This window comes from Temnothorax americanus, unplaced genomic scaffold, assembly GCF_048541705.1.
Source record: "Temnothorax americanus isolate GAGA-0224 unplaced genomic scaffold, ASM4854170v1 Scaffold45, whole genome shotgun sequence".
NCBI classification, from domain to species: Eukaryota; Metazoa; Arthropoda; class Insecta; order Hymenoptera; family Formicidae; genus Temnothorax; species Temnothorax americanus.
Window position 1 is genome coordinate 762,315 of NW_027509602.1, and position 15,425 is coordinate 777,739.

The window sequence follows — 15,425 nt, forward strand, 5'->3', positions numbered from 1 at the left end:
GGTCAGGTCACTCCGTTCTCGCGTAAACCCTTACGGTGCGCAATCCGAAATCTCAAAGCCGAAAAAGGATGCTGCATCTTTGATAAGAGTTTCAAGATCTTTCTCATAAGCCTTCCCTCGAACAGACATTAATAATAAGATGATGTGTCCCCCCCGCATGCTGTAAGATAGAAGCATCTTTGCGTTGGAGAAATCCCGATCAAATATGGAGGCTAGGAAAATCTATGGGTATTGCAAATGTGATATCAATTTATTAAAATCTCGAATTATTTCTCTCAGTGTATTCTTTGATATCTTGGCTCCGCGAAATACTCTTCCGCTCTATAAGTCTTACGAGAAGATGCTGCCGTATTATTATAACATTTGTACTGAGTTCGTTGCGAATATTGATGCTTATCAGATTTTATGATATTCCAAGAATATTCTTCATTGATAACTCAATGTGCAGCTCAATGTCCGAATTGTCAATAATGAATTAATAATTTTTTATACTTTTGAAGTTTGTAAAGTATTGATCGATAATCAAGATTAACGTATACTTCGTTGTATCAAGGTACATAAAACAATACGATATATGAAAAAAATATTGCATTCTGCAAGCAAACGACCATCTTATAGGTTTTATTTTATCATTTTGTCGAAATAATAAAAAGATAATACCGTATTTTCTATTGTGTACTGCAGGATACAGTCTCTTTGTAAACGTAATTTTATTGGGCACGCTAAAGAAAGAGTAATGTCCAGAAAATTCCCTTTTTGAGCGGAAATAAAAAACATGAACCAAATCAAATTAAAGCTAATAATTTTTTACTGATTATAAATACATATATCATGTTATCACGAACCGTTTTAGATGAATAAAATAGTAAAAGTTGATTATATTTTATAACTAAAATCCATTAAAGAGCCAATTTCGAACTTTGGATGCGCCCAACGTAGTGTTCGAAAATCGAATTCAATTTCTCTCGCATTGCAGTGCAATGCGCAAACGTTCTCTTTAAGCAAAAATGTTCCTGTTTTTATTTCTCGAATAATTCTGTATTCTTTTGTGCTGTAAATCAAATTCCAGTTTTTAGCAACTGCAACTGCAACAGATATTGCGTCATAATCATTTTATGATTTCCTGCAAATGCTCGATTTTACTCAAAGAAACACGTTTACTATTGACAAATTAGGCATTTAATTCAAACTTTGATATCTCAAAAACTAGACATCGTCACGTAACAATTTATTTAATGATCTACTTGTGAAAACCTTTCCACAATGGTATCTTACTCAATTCAAAATTTTTTTTGCTTAAAAATGGGATTTTTAAGGATTATTTGAGGCACTTTTTCAACATTCTCTAATGGAAATTGCCTGAAGAAAAGAGTTAAAATTCTAAAGGTTATTGAAATCGCTCGTAAATTCACTGAAAAATGACAAATTTTCCAACCACTTCTCTCTTTTAAGGCTCGATCCTGCTGACTCAATTGCCAAGTCCACGTTGACAGTACACACAGCATCACTCTTGGCAAAATCGTGAACTCTAATAAGGGTTCTCTCATTCATACAAAATGGCATAGCTGTACATGCGTAGCAAAAGAGCGACTGGACCAATGGGCATTTAACTAAAAGTTTTGACCACACCTTGTGCTAGATGCTTATTAGTCCAGGCGGTCTCATGCTATGCAGCTATGCCATTTTTGCGTGAAAGGATACAAAAGCGTGAAAAATCACATTAAAAAGATAAGTTATTCTTGCAACGTACAACGTCATTTTTCGTTTTAGTTAGTAGTGTTTTTATATTTAAAATAATTGTCGTAGTGTTAAAATATACCAAAGACTCTCATTTTGTTATATAAGTTCGGGGAAACGTGTACATATACGAGGTAAAACGATCCCCACCGATTTTAATAATAATGCCTTCTCGTGGAAACATTAAGAGACTTCTTCGCAGGAATCACTATGTTACTCAAATGTAATGATGGATAGCGTCGATGCGTTGTCAAGTTAATTTTTTAATAATATAAAACTCGCTGATCTGATGTAAGGTATAAGAGTAATTTTGATTACCGGGCAAAGTACATTCATGCATGATTACTATACTCTATTATTACCACTGTACTTCAGTACCTACTAACTAAGTTCGTTTTTGTAGTGGTTTGATTGCCGGCTTAATTGTATATAGGTTGAATTTTAATATCAAAATGATGAAATGTCATTTCGGATAAAATAATCCCTCACCTTTTTTATTATTTTTTATTATTTTTTATTATTATTTATTATTTTATAATTTTATACTTCTACAATTTTTTATTTTATTTATTTTATTTTTTTATAATTTTTTTATTTACTCGACATTTATAGTTTTATCTAATGTTCAAAATTTAATTTAATTTTATGTTCAAATTTTAGTTACGTTAATTATAATAATATATTTTTTATGATAATAAAAAATGTATTGACGTATTTTTGTGTTCTTTATTCCATCCTTAATACATTAGAGGTAAAATGATCCCCAGGGACCGTTTTGTCTATACCTTAGGAATCATTTTGTACACCTCTGGTACCAAATGATCTCTTTACAGAATTTTGGTGAAAAAACAAAATATATATTTAGCATTAATTCACACACAAAATTCTGTTTAATTAACTTTAGTTAAATAATCACTAAACTAAAAATCATTAAAATTTAAATAGAAATACATTATTTTTTTCATACCATTCATTGATTTCTCCCTTAAAGGGATCATTTTGTACACGTTTTCCCTAATATGTGAAAGCAAATATCTATTTCAACTCGGCAGTTGTCAAACAGAGCTTGTTTACGTCTTTGATTAGTGTACAATTCAATTGGATACATATATGGGTTATTTATTGATCACCCAAACAAAAGGGAAGTTTTCGGTATATTTTAAAAGTTTACTCTATCGATTACAAACTCTATTTCATTAATTTCTTTTTATTTTAGTGTACGTTACAAGAATTTTTATGATATTATATATATTCTTATGAAATATCTTCTGGCTGTGAGTGAACAGGAGCCTTAACCTTTCGTTGTTAACTGCAAATATCTGTTTCCGCGACCAAAAAAAGTAAAAAATAATATATATAATAATATAACAAAATTAAATAACAAAAATAAGCATCCGTTAAAATTTAAAATATTTTTATATAATCGTAAATCATAAAATTTTAACGTTAATTACATCAAAGCATTATCTCAACATTAAATCGGCATAAAATTTCTAATATCCATGCATAAAATGCATTTATATTAGATCTTGAAGATGCAGGTCAAGTATTGTAAATGACTATAAAATAAACCATGAAAATCTAGACAGAAGGAACGTGACAGGAAAGAAGAAAGGAAATAAACATACCGTTAATAACCCTTTAAAAATTCTTCAGAGGCATGGGCAGATATTCCGTGTTTAGAGTAAACTCGGGTAAAATTGTCATACAGGAAAGATGGCCAACCCATGTTCATTCAATGTTTCATGGCGAGCTAGATTGAAAGAACATAGGTTGGCTATCTTTCCTGTATGGCCATCTCTTACCCGAATTTACCCTATTTAGCTAAAACGCCCACGCAACAAAGAATTCACAAAAAGGCAATCAAACCTTTCTTCTTTTCTTTAAATAGAAAAAAACCCTAAATAGTGAAAGCCCTAATGTCACCGATCTTTAGGGCTATCGATAACGGTATCACCTTTTGGAAGAAGTCTTCTTCCAGAGTATTTTATAAAGACGTCACACGCAACAAAGTGTCTTATAGAAACGTTGAATAAATCTTCCCAGTTTTGAAACATGTCTAAACGCCACTTACCTATGCTAAATAACAAATGCCATTTATTTCCGGATTAACGCGGAAATGTGAAAAGGTGTGGTAACGTGTTAATATTAACGCCATAAATCAGTTTGCTGTTTATCTGGGGACTCTTTAGAAAAGACTGAAAAGACCAAGGGAAATAAACGGAGTCAACCTTAAAAGAGGAAGACTCAGACGGCGCCACTTTTTACAATAGACTTACAGAAATATTAACAAAAAACACGATACACGTGCCTTTCGTTCCACTGCGTATAGATATGTAACGCTAATTACGTCAGACGTGTCGAAGAATTAGTAGACGAATTACAAACGTTGTGGTTCCATAAACCACGCGTATTAACGCGGTATAGCAAGTAGAGATAGAAGATAGCAGATAGAGATTTATAGAATAGCCCTAAAGGCGTGCATATACGCGCGCAAACTGGTCAAAACTTACCTGCGGACACATCTTGCATTGGTACTTCCTCGGCGGGTGCGAATGAGGTCCACCAAGATGGGAATTCAGATGCGACGGATGGGAAGGTTTTACGGTGAGTGGCTGAGGAACCACCAAAAGGCTGGCTGGCGGGCTTCCGCTGCTCGAGCCGCCGGCGCCCCGATACTGCTCATCGCCTGCAATCATTCACAGATTCGAGACTAGATCGGGATCGCCTTGATGAAACGACGATTGTCATCGAGGACAGAGGACATGGCGCGATATCGTAAACACCGGCCGCGTATACGTTTTAATTACTCTCGATTATTTCCTGTGACCTACTTCGATTATAAAGCGCGCGCGCTCTCCGGCTGGAAAGTGACACAGTAACCATAGGCAATCATCGGTATTTCTCAAGCACTTAATTGAACGCTGATTATAGATCAAGCGCGCGATATATGTGTTATTGATGCGTCTTACGAGCAAGACTGTCTGATGAGATAGTTCTTTTTTTGCGTCACGCAATTTGCCCCGAGTTTAAAATACGGCGCAAGGTGTCGATACGTCATTGTCCGTCGCCCGTTTAACATCTAGTTATTATTAGAATATATAATCGAGTGGACAACACGTATAATACGTCGAGTCCAATGAGCACCGTTTAGAGTCCTGCGCGCGCGACGAGAAGACTTTATCTATCGCGCAGAGCCATTTCGACGAGTTATTGTGACTCGCGATTTATCAGCAAATCCTGCGTAAGGCTTCGGGCATTTCTCACTTACGTCTCTCTTGCTTACGCTTGTCGCGATAAATGTTACGCACGGAGATCTACGCACGCATACAATTATCTACACGTACACACAGGCGCGCGCGATACCGAGAAAGAGGCACACGCGGACGGTCGCGAGCGGTCGACCGATTGACGCAACGCTCGGGCGGCGTGCAAGGGGCAAGGATCCTGCGGGTTGCAAGGACGAGAGCGATCCTGCATGCGTTACGAGTGTTGCCTGTCATTAAGACGAGTTCTCAATATCGATCGGCGCGCATAAACGCGGAGTATGGCGCTCGGCCCTCACACCCAGCAGGTTGGAGCTGGCTATATCGTCACGCGCCGCGCGGCTGTGTGTGCCCGTTCGCGGTATATATTCCGCTACTACTTTACGCTCTTACGCATCGACACTTAAACGCATCACGCTCCTTATGCATGCAAGCGCCTGCAAAAATATACCGTCATCCTTTCGGCGCGAGAACATTCGCGATTATATACTTCTATCGCTGTCTCTCGCGCGTTTGAATCTACTTGGGTGAGATAACTCGCCCGATAGAGATGAGAGACGAGCGACAAACATCTTAGACACGCGGGGCGATTTATTTGCTCTTCTCGAAATGCTGGCTTCTGGAAGGAATTGTCAATTGCAGAAACGCCGGCAAGAAGAAAAAGAAACTATATACCGCATTTTATTCTACATTAATATATACACTTCCCGAGACACTTTTGCAATTACTTCTGCATACTGTCGGGCTTTTCGAAAACAAAAATGCACGTTAATTGTTCAAAGTTAACCTACTTTAAATGGTCTATATAAATCACGGCAGAATTCTGATTCTGTTTATGATTTTAAGCAAATACGTTTGAATGATATTGGACGATATACGATTACTGACTCACTTCAACAATCAATATTGAATTACAAGATTAATACCGATACCGAAATTCTTTCTTTTTACGAGAGTAATCCTTTCCCGCCTTCAAGAAAGTCGACGTACCATTGCAGCGACAAAAACAAGAGGAAGTTATAATAAATTACGTACTTGATCCGTTTCCTGCGCCTGATAATAGAAAAGTTATCGCTCGACCTTGTACAACGAGCAATTGCCTCAAACGCCTCAAACGCGAAGAATCCCGCTCGCTCGGGCACTCGTTGCAAGTTTTACGGCTCGACTGTGCAACAAGAGACTCAAGAGAGACGTCCGTGTTATAATTTTTGAATTCCTGTTTTCATGTCGCAATGGGGATAAAATATCATTTCTGTCTCACTTTTGCGAAACGTTGCAAAATTATAAAAAAAAGGGAAAGAAAGAAATAAAAAGAAAAAACCAATGACCGCGCCGCCCTCCTCTCCCCCTATTAATGACTTCATAATTTATTAATAGCTCCTTTACCTAGCCGCTCCGCGCGATTGCCGCTTGCGCGCATCCTCCGCTCGTTAAGTTTAGTTCAGAAAAGCGAGGACCCTTCTCTCGCAAGGACGGGAGCATCCCGTGACTTTTACGACAATGCACGTCGAGTGCGTTCGGGTAAAGTGTGCGCGTAGGCGGTGGAAGATGCGCTTCTCTGAAGCTGACGGCCCACGCGCGTAACCGTCGATTTCGCTATATAGAATCGACGTTAAACATGCAAAGGATATACTCGCGAGAGATTCATGCATGCCGGACATTACGTTCCCGAGAGTGTTGATCCGCGCGTAATCCAAGTAGGCAAAGCGACAAATAGACGTCTCGTCGTTGCCGCATTAATCCGTTTATTTAAGTTACGTACGGATATAAAGAAGATGCGCGTTATAATTTAAACTCGCGAGACAGCGAGTATTTGAGCGTTCGATATTGATATTAATTAACGATAACTATAACTGCGCTAAATCGATGGCTATTTGCAATTTAGGGCGAATCTCTCCGGGACAGGTGTTTATTTTAGACTGTTAGATTGAATAGCATTGATATATACAAAATAAACGTGATATATATTATGTAACGTTAGACGTAGCGCGTCTAATACAATATTAAATTTAATAAAATGCTATGTTTTATATACATACATGTATGTACATATATAAAATCTGCATTGTATTTAAATCTCCTTAATTGGTTATAATACTTCTTCAGATCGGAGCGATTAAATGAATCAACAATTGCGCGGAATCGAAGGTAATCACTATGTGATGATGTTTGCGGGATAATGAGAAAATCGCGCGAGTACAACAAGTATAATATCGAGCGCAGCATCAAAGTTCAAGGCGCGCACATATTTAATTGCGATGCAATTCCCAATAACTTTACCGCTGAAAACCCCGCGCCGCGTTTACGTAACATTTAAAACTTTATATATATCGCATTAAAATATATCGCGACACGTTTTATTGCCCGCGTTTTTAGTATCTGTCGTGCGAATCTATACCGACGCGATGTTACGCGGCCTTCTTTCTCGCCTAATTGCCCGGCGCATGGCGTTACGCAATCGATAAGCGCGTATATAATACTATACAAATCGAAATTATAATCAGGCAGGAGTTGAGACAGGTGTGAACGGTAGCTATTTTCGAAGCGATCGTTAGATAAGCCTCGTATGCACGACGCTATTATTATGAATTTATTTATATATTTCACACCGTGTGTGTGTGTGTGTGTGTGTGTGTGTAGCGTTTGCATGCTGCTCGCCAGCATGCGCAACTCGCGGTCGCTCGCATTTCTCTCTCTCTAACGGACCGAATGCGCCGCGCTCGGAAGAATTTTTCTCTCCCCTCCCCACCCTCCGTCGCGACAATCCCACGAGTCATAAACTTTATCTAGCTCAGTTTCCGATCTCCTCCTGTGTACGGCGACGTTATTTAAATTTACAAATGTTAATTGTATGCGCGTTATTTCAATTTCAAAGCGGCAACGGGGCGTTTCGTCACGGAGGGACGGAGGCACGTGGATTATATTTATCAACTTCGCGCCGCTGGTGGCTGAAAATTTGCACAATATCCTTGCAATCTTTGTTGCGCTCATTTCACCGCGGGCACCCGATTAAACTTGAAACTTTGAGACGGACGCGGAGTCCGATTCGCCGTCGGATAATCGGCAATCGGCTCCGAACGCTGCGCGATTCGCTTCCAAGAACAGACGTCTCGCAAATCATCGTCCTCTCGATTCCCGCAACGCGATTCATTCGCGCCGCCGCGCCGCGCCGCGCCGCGCTCTTTTCGCCTAATCGACCAATCTCGGAGCGCGCGCGCGCGCGCGCGCTCGCGCGCGAGATATACGTAACGTTCTCCTCGCGGCATAACTAATTGATCTTTCCAGCGCGCTTGAACTCGATAATTATTATTTACATGCGTGATCTCGTGCGCGCGATCTCGCGCGCGGTACTCTTTGGCCACGTAGCACCAATAGCCACCGCCTCTCCTTCGCCGATGCGCTACACGCGGCACACATCGCCGGAGGGAAAAAAATTACGAGAGACACGCGTACGCCCCTCGGAATAAGATGCGCTACACCTGTTTGCAGAAGTCAGAACAAGCGTATGGAAAATAAGGATAAAAGTGAAAACGTAAATGGAACTGGACACGAACGAAGGGAGGAGGGAGACTGGCGAGTTTACGGCGCTCGTTCGTGGAAATCTACCTCTTCGTATATAATCCACGTAATCTCTACACGATTTTTTACATATATAACGTTTTGATCTCGTGTACCATCCTCAAACATTCCGCATTTTTTTTTCGACTCACGCTTTTGGCGCCTCGTTTTGTGATATCGTGTCACGTGTGAAATTTTGAGATACACCTAAGTTACCGATGTTACAATTAAAAAAAAAAAATCAAGAACAAAATATATTGTACAATTAAAATATCAATAAATTTTTATACAATCTTTGTATTAAAAGATAGCTAGGTCATTTAGACAATAGTTACTGCAAATAAATGGGAAACATCTCGCGAGATAGAAACATTGCATCAACACGATCTCCTGCTCCTCCTCGCATACCTGAAATAGACCCATCTTATTCCTCAAGTCTCGGCCTTTGCCACGGTAAAAATGACAGGGACGGACAGGTCAAAATATTTCTTTCTCCCGGCCAGCGTCGGACGATAATAATATATTTTTCGTGGGACCCGCTCGCGTTGAATTTCATATATACGAGCGTATTTTCGCGCACGTGGTCCGACCACGCTGCTTGGCTGGTAAAATACAGCGGCGCTTAAAAATCATCTCCCATTTCCCATCCACGGACACGCGTATACAGGCACGCGTGCATGCACGCGTTCGCGTCCGAGAGCGTTAATGACACGTATGACGCCACGCACCTCCCGGCGTTATTTGCGGTGCGTAATTTTAATGGAATTATCGCGTCTCTTTCGGTACCTACGCCGAATAAAAACAGTTTTCCGTTTTCCTCGCGTGTTTGACCGTTTTTGAATTAACTTGACTAACGCATTCGTATATAGCAGTCCGTCTCTCGCTTCGCCTTTTTACCAGAATTATTTATTTCTTTTGCAAACTGACATATAAATCATTTTCTACAAATTTCATTAACATACATTATAAACTGCATAATGCGCATGCATAAATAAATTTCTGCCAATGTCATTATTATATGTTATCAATCACATATAATGGCAATACATAAATAAATTTCCATAAATTTCGTTGCTATATATTGTACGTACGAGTGAATTTATGCACACAGAAAATTATGCAAAAAAATAAGCATGTATAAACATTTCAGCCAATAAGACACTCAGCATAAGATGAGTAATACGATAGTTTTCTTAATGCATATCCATGCCTTCGTATCTATTATACGGGACAATCTAAATTAATTTGTGATTATTCATTAGAACTTTGTATTATATTTTTTTAATTGTTTTTTTTCTTCTTTCGTTGAAAAAGTTGTTTTATACACATTTTTTGTGTTGCCGTTGATTAAGCGAAAATGAATCACTAACGAGGAATCCTTTATTTAAATGCCTTAATGAAGAAGTTTAGATGCAAAAACTGTAAAAAGCACAAATTATTCAAATCTTGTGATGACAATCGCGATTACGGCAAAGTTACAAGAGAGATTATAGAAGAGGAAGAAATTGGAAGTGTGTATTTCCAAAATTTAATATTACGAAGAGGAATATTTCGGTCGACTGATCGGTCCTCTTCTCTAGTCCGACTTGCGGGAAGCGCGAGTTAATAATAATCGTGGGAACGTGGCAATTATATCCATTGCAACACATTTAATTATTTGCTAGCTGCGTCATACCTCGTGTGACGCAGGAAGCCTCGATAAATCGGCGTGCCGATAGTCTAGTATAAAGGAAAACGAGATCGTAATATATGTAGATATCTGGATATGATAATATACAATCGCGAAAAAATTAATTCATTATTTTTTTAATTTAATTTAAGGCCTATATATATGGGATAAAGTGTATGATAACAGAGAGTGAGTGCTCACAAGGAATGATGTGTGGCCATAAAACATACCTAAATTGACTTGAGTTACCCATTTGGTTTATATTTATTTTCTATTAGTGAACTATTTAACGCAATAAAACAATAATATAACGAGACACGATAAAAAATATTTTTCCGCTGTCCAACGAATGATTTATCATATACCATTATTTTTGCGTTGCGAAATTTTCCAAGAGGCATGAAGATGAAAGTTACGCACAAAAGAGATTTTAAGTGCTGCATGAAGAATGCTAATTTCAATGGATTAAATCCACGTGCTATTGTCGCTCGATTCATTCGGATTTCACGGCGAGTCGTAAGTGCAATCCGTCTCTCTCGCCGTGTCGTGGCCTGCACTTGTCTCCTTTATGAATATTCACCGTTCGCGCGATCGTTGCGGATCGATCCTGACGTCATGCCTAGAGTCGATAGGATCAAGGATCCTGCCTCCGCTCTCTGCATCAATATTACACCACGAGGCGATCCGTGCGTCGCGATGCATCCTCCTCCTCGTTCTTTCAGTTTGCTTCGCGGGCTCGTCTCCCGGAATTTCGACTTTCGTGAGTTAGCAATATGTCAAGCCTCAGGGTCGCATTAGTATTAACAGGATAGAGATTTATAAAGAAAAAAAAACGCGCGCGCGCGCGCGATATACCAGTAATCGTTTACGAGTGTGTACGAGTCGTAGATATATGTACCGAAAAATATGCACGCGTCCATTATACATTTACGTGCACATCGCCCATTATTTATATTTTCATGTATCGGTACGCTACTTGTGTACGCGACTTCATACAAGGTGGAAGCTAATGTTGAGGTCGATAGTAAATTATGCAAATAACTCTGCTGGGGAAATGTCAGTGGTTGCGGACGACGGTCGATCCATCGACTTGTAATCGGGGTCCGTTCGGCCGCTCGTCCAACTACGATCGACGGGCCACGAACGGAACAGAGAGAGAGAGAGAGAGAGAGAGAGAGAGAGAGAGAGAGAGAGAGAGAGAGAGAGAGAGAGAGAGAGAGAGAGAGAGAGAGAGAGAGAGCGCGTGTAGAAAAAGAGAGCGGGACGGAAGGGCGCGCGGGGAAAAAGAAACGACAGATGAGATTATAAGAAGAAGGAAAAGAGATGTGAGACACGGCGCGTTGGATGTGACTAATGCGAAGCGGAATGGCGATATAGGCGGACGGATGTAAATGGAAAACGCGCGCGAGAGCGCTATAATCACGGGAGAATGATACGTTTTCCGATAAAAACAAATTCGCGTCTTATGGGATGGGGGACGTAAGTGCATTACTTCGCATTACGTTCATTTGTTTCATGCAAATTACCGGTCTCGGACAAATAGGCGTTACGCAGTATCTTATATGTCCAGTAACACCGCAAATTTGTATATAATAAGGGGGGCGAAAAAAAGTTTTATAAGCAACGGAGAACCGTGTACGCTAATCTCTTTAGGACCGCCATTATCGACTCATATCGACGGATAAGTAGCGTAGAAAAAAAGAATTAACAATCTAACAAGCGTTTAGAAAGCTTACAGAACATAATTCACTTCTTCCCAAACGGGGAAACAAATTCGATGATCGAAGGAATCTTTTTGCATTCAAACAAACACGCGTTCATTCCGCCAACCTGGTTAACTGCATCCGGGATTATTGAATCTCTTGTTTGCGCAGTGCGGTTTACTTTTGCTTCTTTGTAAACTCCAATCGGCACTGTGAAATAGATATCATCGATAGCGCACGTAGAGCGGAACGATAATGACACGTTTGATTTACACGTGTGTTTGATTCAACGTACATATATATACGTATATACTTCAATCCTTATGTGTATCCGACGGGAAATATATGTCCCACTTGCAATTTTTCTTTCGTAAGTCCGTTGAGATCTGTTCCATCTTCTCTGCCAAAAAGGAAATTGCCGAAAAAGGAAAAATGTAGAAAAAAAAACCCCATTTAATTTGATCGCGAGAGAATCGACGCTGGAAGAAGGTCCCCGATAGCGTATAATCGCGTTCGGTCAACTTTAAACGGACTCTAATCCAATTTGAATTCAAAGATTCTATCTATATTAAATGTTAGCACGCAATAAACTAATTATCACTTATTGTCACTTTGTGTCACGCGACAGCATAATCTCTTCTAAATCGATCTAATTTCAATTTATCAGCGCGATTTATAGGAAAAAAGAACACAACACATAATCGACATGTAAAAAGATCGGCTGATAAATATTAATACGTAAGGAATATAATATTTCGTCGTGTCTCTTCCTCCTGGCATACGTCGACGGACATCAACGAGGAATGATTGCGCATCAGCAATGTGTCAACGTTTTCGCGCGAACGTAAGAAAGAATCGACGACGTGCATTTTCGTCGATGAGTCGTCGCGCGCATATACGAAGCTATTTTTTTTACTTAAAAGATTCGGAGACGGAGTGACGGCCAGAATAGAAGTCGGATGCAGTTCTGGAGAGAGAGAGAGAGGAGGAGGAGAGGAGGAGGAGAGAGAGAGGAGAGAGAGAGAGAGAGAGAGAGAGAGAGAGAGAGAGAGACGCGAGGTCACCGCGACGCTTCGTAACCATCATAAGTCCGCCCGCCAGCATTAAACTGCCATTGTGGTACGGTATATTTGTATACGTCAAACCGGTCTTCTCGGGAACGATTTTTAAAGTCTATGGGAACAGATCGATCGACCCGCGTCTGGACGTTACACATATATATATATATATATATATATATATGTACATATATTATATATATATATATATATGTGTGTACATGTATATATTTTTCGAGAAGATATTTTCGAGTAATTTCGTCATGCGTTAAACCGGTTGGAAAGAAGGAAAAAGACGACGGCAGAATGCAAGTTCTCATCAGACGCAATTATTAAAACCTGTCCTATTAAGACAATTCGAAAGTTCGATCTGTAATTGCTTGTTTTCGAACTAATTTTTCTCTCTGCGGCGAATGAGATGCGCGTTGACGTTAATCTTAAGTCGATTAATTAGTACTATATCTTGTTGCATATATAACAGCCAATTATATTGCACAAGTTAACAAACGGAAAATTTAATGTTATCCAGGATTAGACACAACAATAATATTTGTAAGTATCTCGTAATTTAATCCGCACGATCGAAAGATCCTGTCTTGGATGTAGATTTATTCACCCAATGAATTTCAAGCGAGCAATAAAAGTTCATTTCCAGCTTCGCGAGAATATTAATGTTAAATCGGCGAGAAAATGTTTCCGTAAAAGAATGATTTTTAGTTTGTGTTTCGTGCACAAATCGAGGAACATTCCTATGTAACGCATTTTCATATACAGTACGCAGTCGTTACTTTGAAGATTAACGCGCATCGCATATCGGAGAAGACATCAGAATGAATCGTTTCCTGTCGCTTTTTGTCTTTTTTTTGTCTTTTTTTACTCTTTATCTGCGTTACATAGACACGACGATTTCATTGACGTCGAACAGACTGTTCTAAACGGCCGAATAATAAAAAATAAATCACCGGCGGAATTATTGACGAGCGTGACGATATCGATTATCCGGTGCGAAAGGACACGCCGGGCCGGACACGGAACGATTTCGGTAGGCGCGAAGGTTAAAAGCGCGATATATGAATTACGCGTGACGTTGATAATAATTCGCGACAATAATGGGGTGGCCGATGATTGGCGGGATTAATTTTCGGTTGCGACGTAATATCCATTTGCTAATCGCGCGGATACGAGCCGTCGTTATTTCTGCGTTCCCGTAGAACCGTCCGCGCGTCCGTCCGTCTCGCGCGTCGCAAAACCCTCAATTCGTGCAATTTATTTAAATCTACAGCTCCCTTTTTTTCACCGTCGTAAAGTTTATTTATTGCCGCGTGTAATCGTCCGACGTGTGACGGCCGATTATTGACAGAAAATGAGCGTCATTAGCCTGTCCTGTTTTGTACGCATTAAACGAATCAATTAGGCGTTACGACCGCGCGCGCGTTGCGTAATACCTGGATAATATTACGATCGACGCCTCGCACGCCGGTGAGCGGAGAGCAAGATCCGTTTTCGCGAGGGCGGTTTTGTAAAAGCGCGATTCGCCTCGTTTCCGGTCGATATAGAACGCCGCGGCGCGGCGTCGCGGTATAAAATCGCGAAACGACGTCGTAAAATGCGAGCACGAAGGGAGACCTTTACTCATAGTAAAATCTCTGGGAAAACCACGTCAAACCGACGTGAAGAAGGGCAGACGAGGAAAGCGAGAGTGTGGAGAAGTCGTAAAAAACACCTCAAGTACTGATCGCGGAAACTAGACGATCGCCAGACGGCGGCTGTGACGCTCCAGAGATGACGTCGTTGCCGTCGATTTTTTGAAAAACATGCAGGATATCCAGGAACGGAGAAAACCAGATACATGATGTTGCCCCTCGTCGTCTTTAAAATCGATTTCGTGCAGCGGTCTTTCCGGTCTTTCTTAGCGAAAAATGTAATCAAATTGCCAAGTTTTTGAACTATAAAGGTCGAAGGCTTTTGGTGAAATAAGTTTTGGAAACGCATGCGGATAAGCGCATATGTCATTCGTTATTTAATAAATAGTACTATCTGACTTTTTTTCCACCAATTCTAGAAATTCCGTCAATTCTTTGACAGACTGAACAAATTGCTTGCAAGATCGCACTGACATGTTTGACAATCGACGGTTTAGCATTCAAAACATCGGACAAAGGACGTTGCGTCGGTTGACGGTGGCTTATAGACCACTGTAATTGGTCAACTTTTTGTTTTTGATGAAAAAAAATGTGGCGTATGGTAGTTAGACGAGATTATACCCCTCGCTAGGAATTCCCGTTGCACCCTTGCCCTCGCGCGTCTACTCCCTTTCTTCTGGTTTCGCGTTGCACGGACATGGAAGACTCCAACTTTTAATTGACCCCGAACTCTTCGACACGTCGTAAACCTATGTCGAGAGCGCGATGTAAGCGGAGTTCCATGCACCCCG

The 15,425-nt window shown here is 40.2% G+C and overlaps 1 protein-coding gene across 2 annotated transcripts in view; it reads right to left on the reverse strand.

Annotated features, from left to right (window-relative positions):
• The window catches only part of LOC143903255 (zinc finger protein rotund), a 168,475-nt gene that overhangs the window by 67,737 nt on the left and 85,313 nt on the right, over positions 1-15,425 (reverse strand). For both annotated transcript variants that reach the window (XM_077416709.1, XM_077416708.1), the window contains exon 5: positions 4,251-4,426. In XM_077416709.1, coding sequence (XP_077272835.1) covers positions 4,251-4,426 — 176 coding nt within the window. The remainder of the gene's footprint in view (positions 1-4,250; positions 4,427-15,425) is intronic.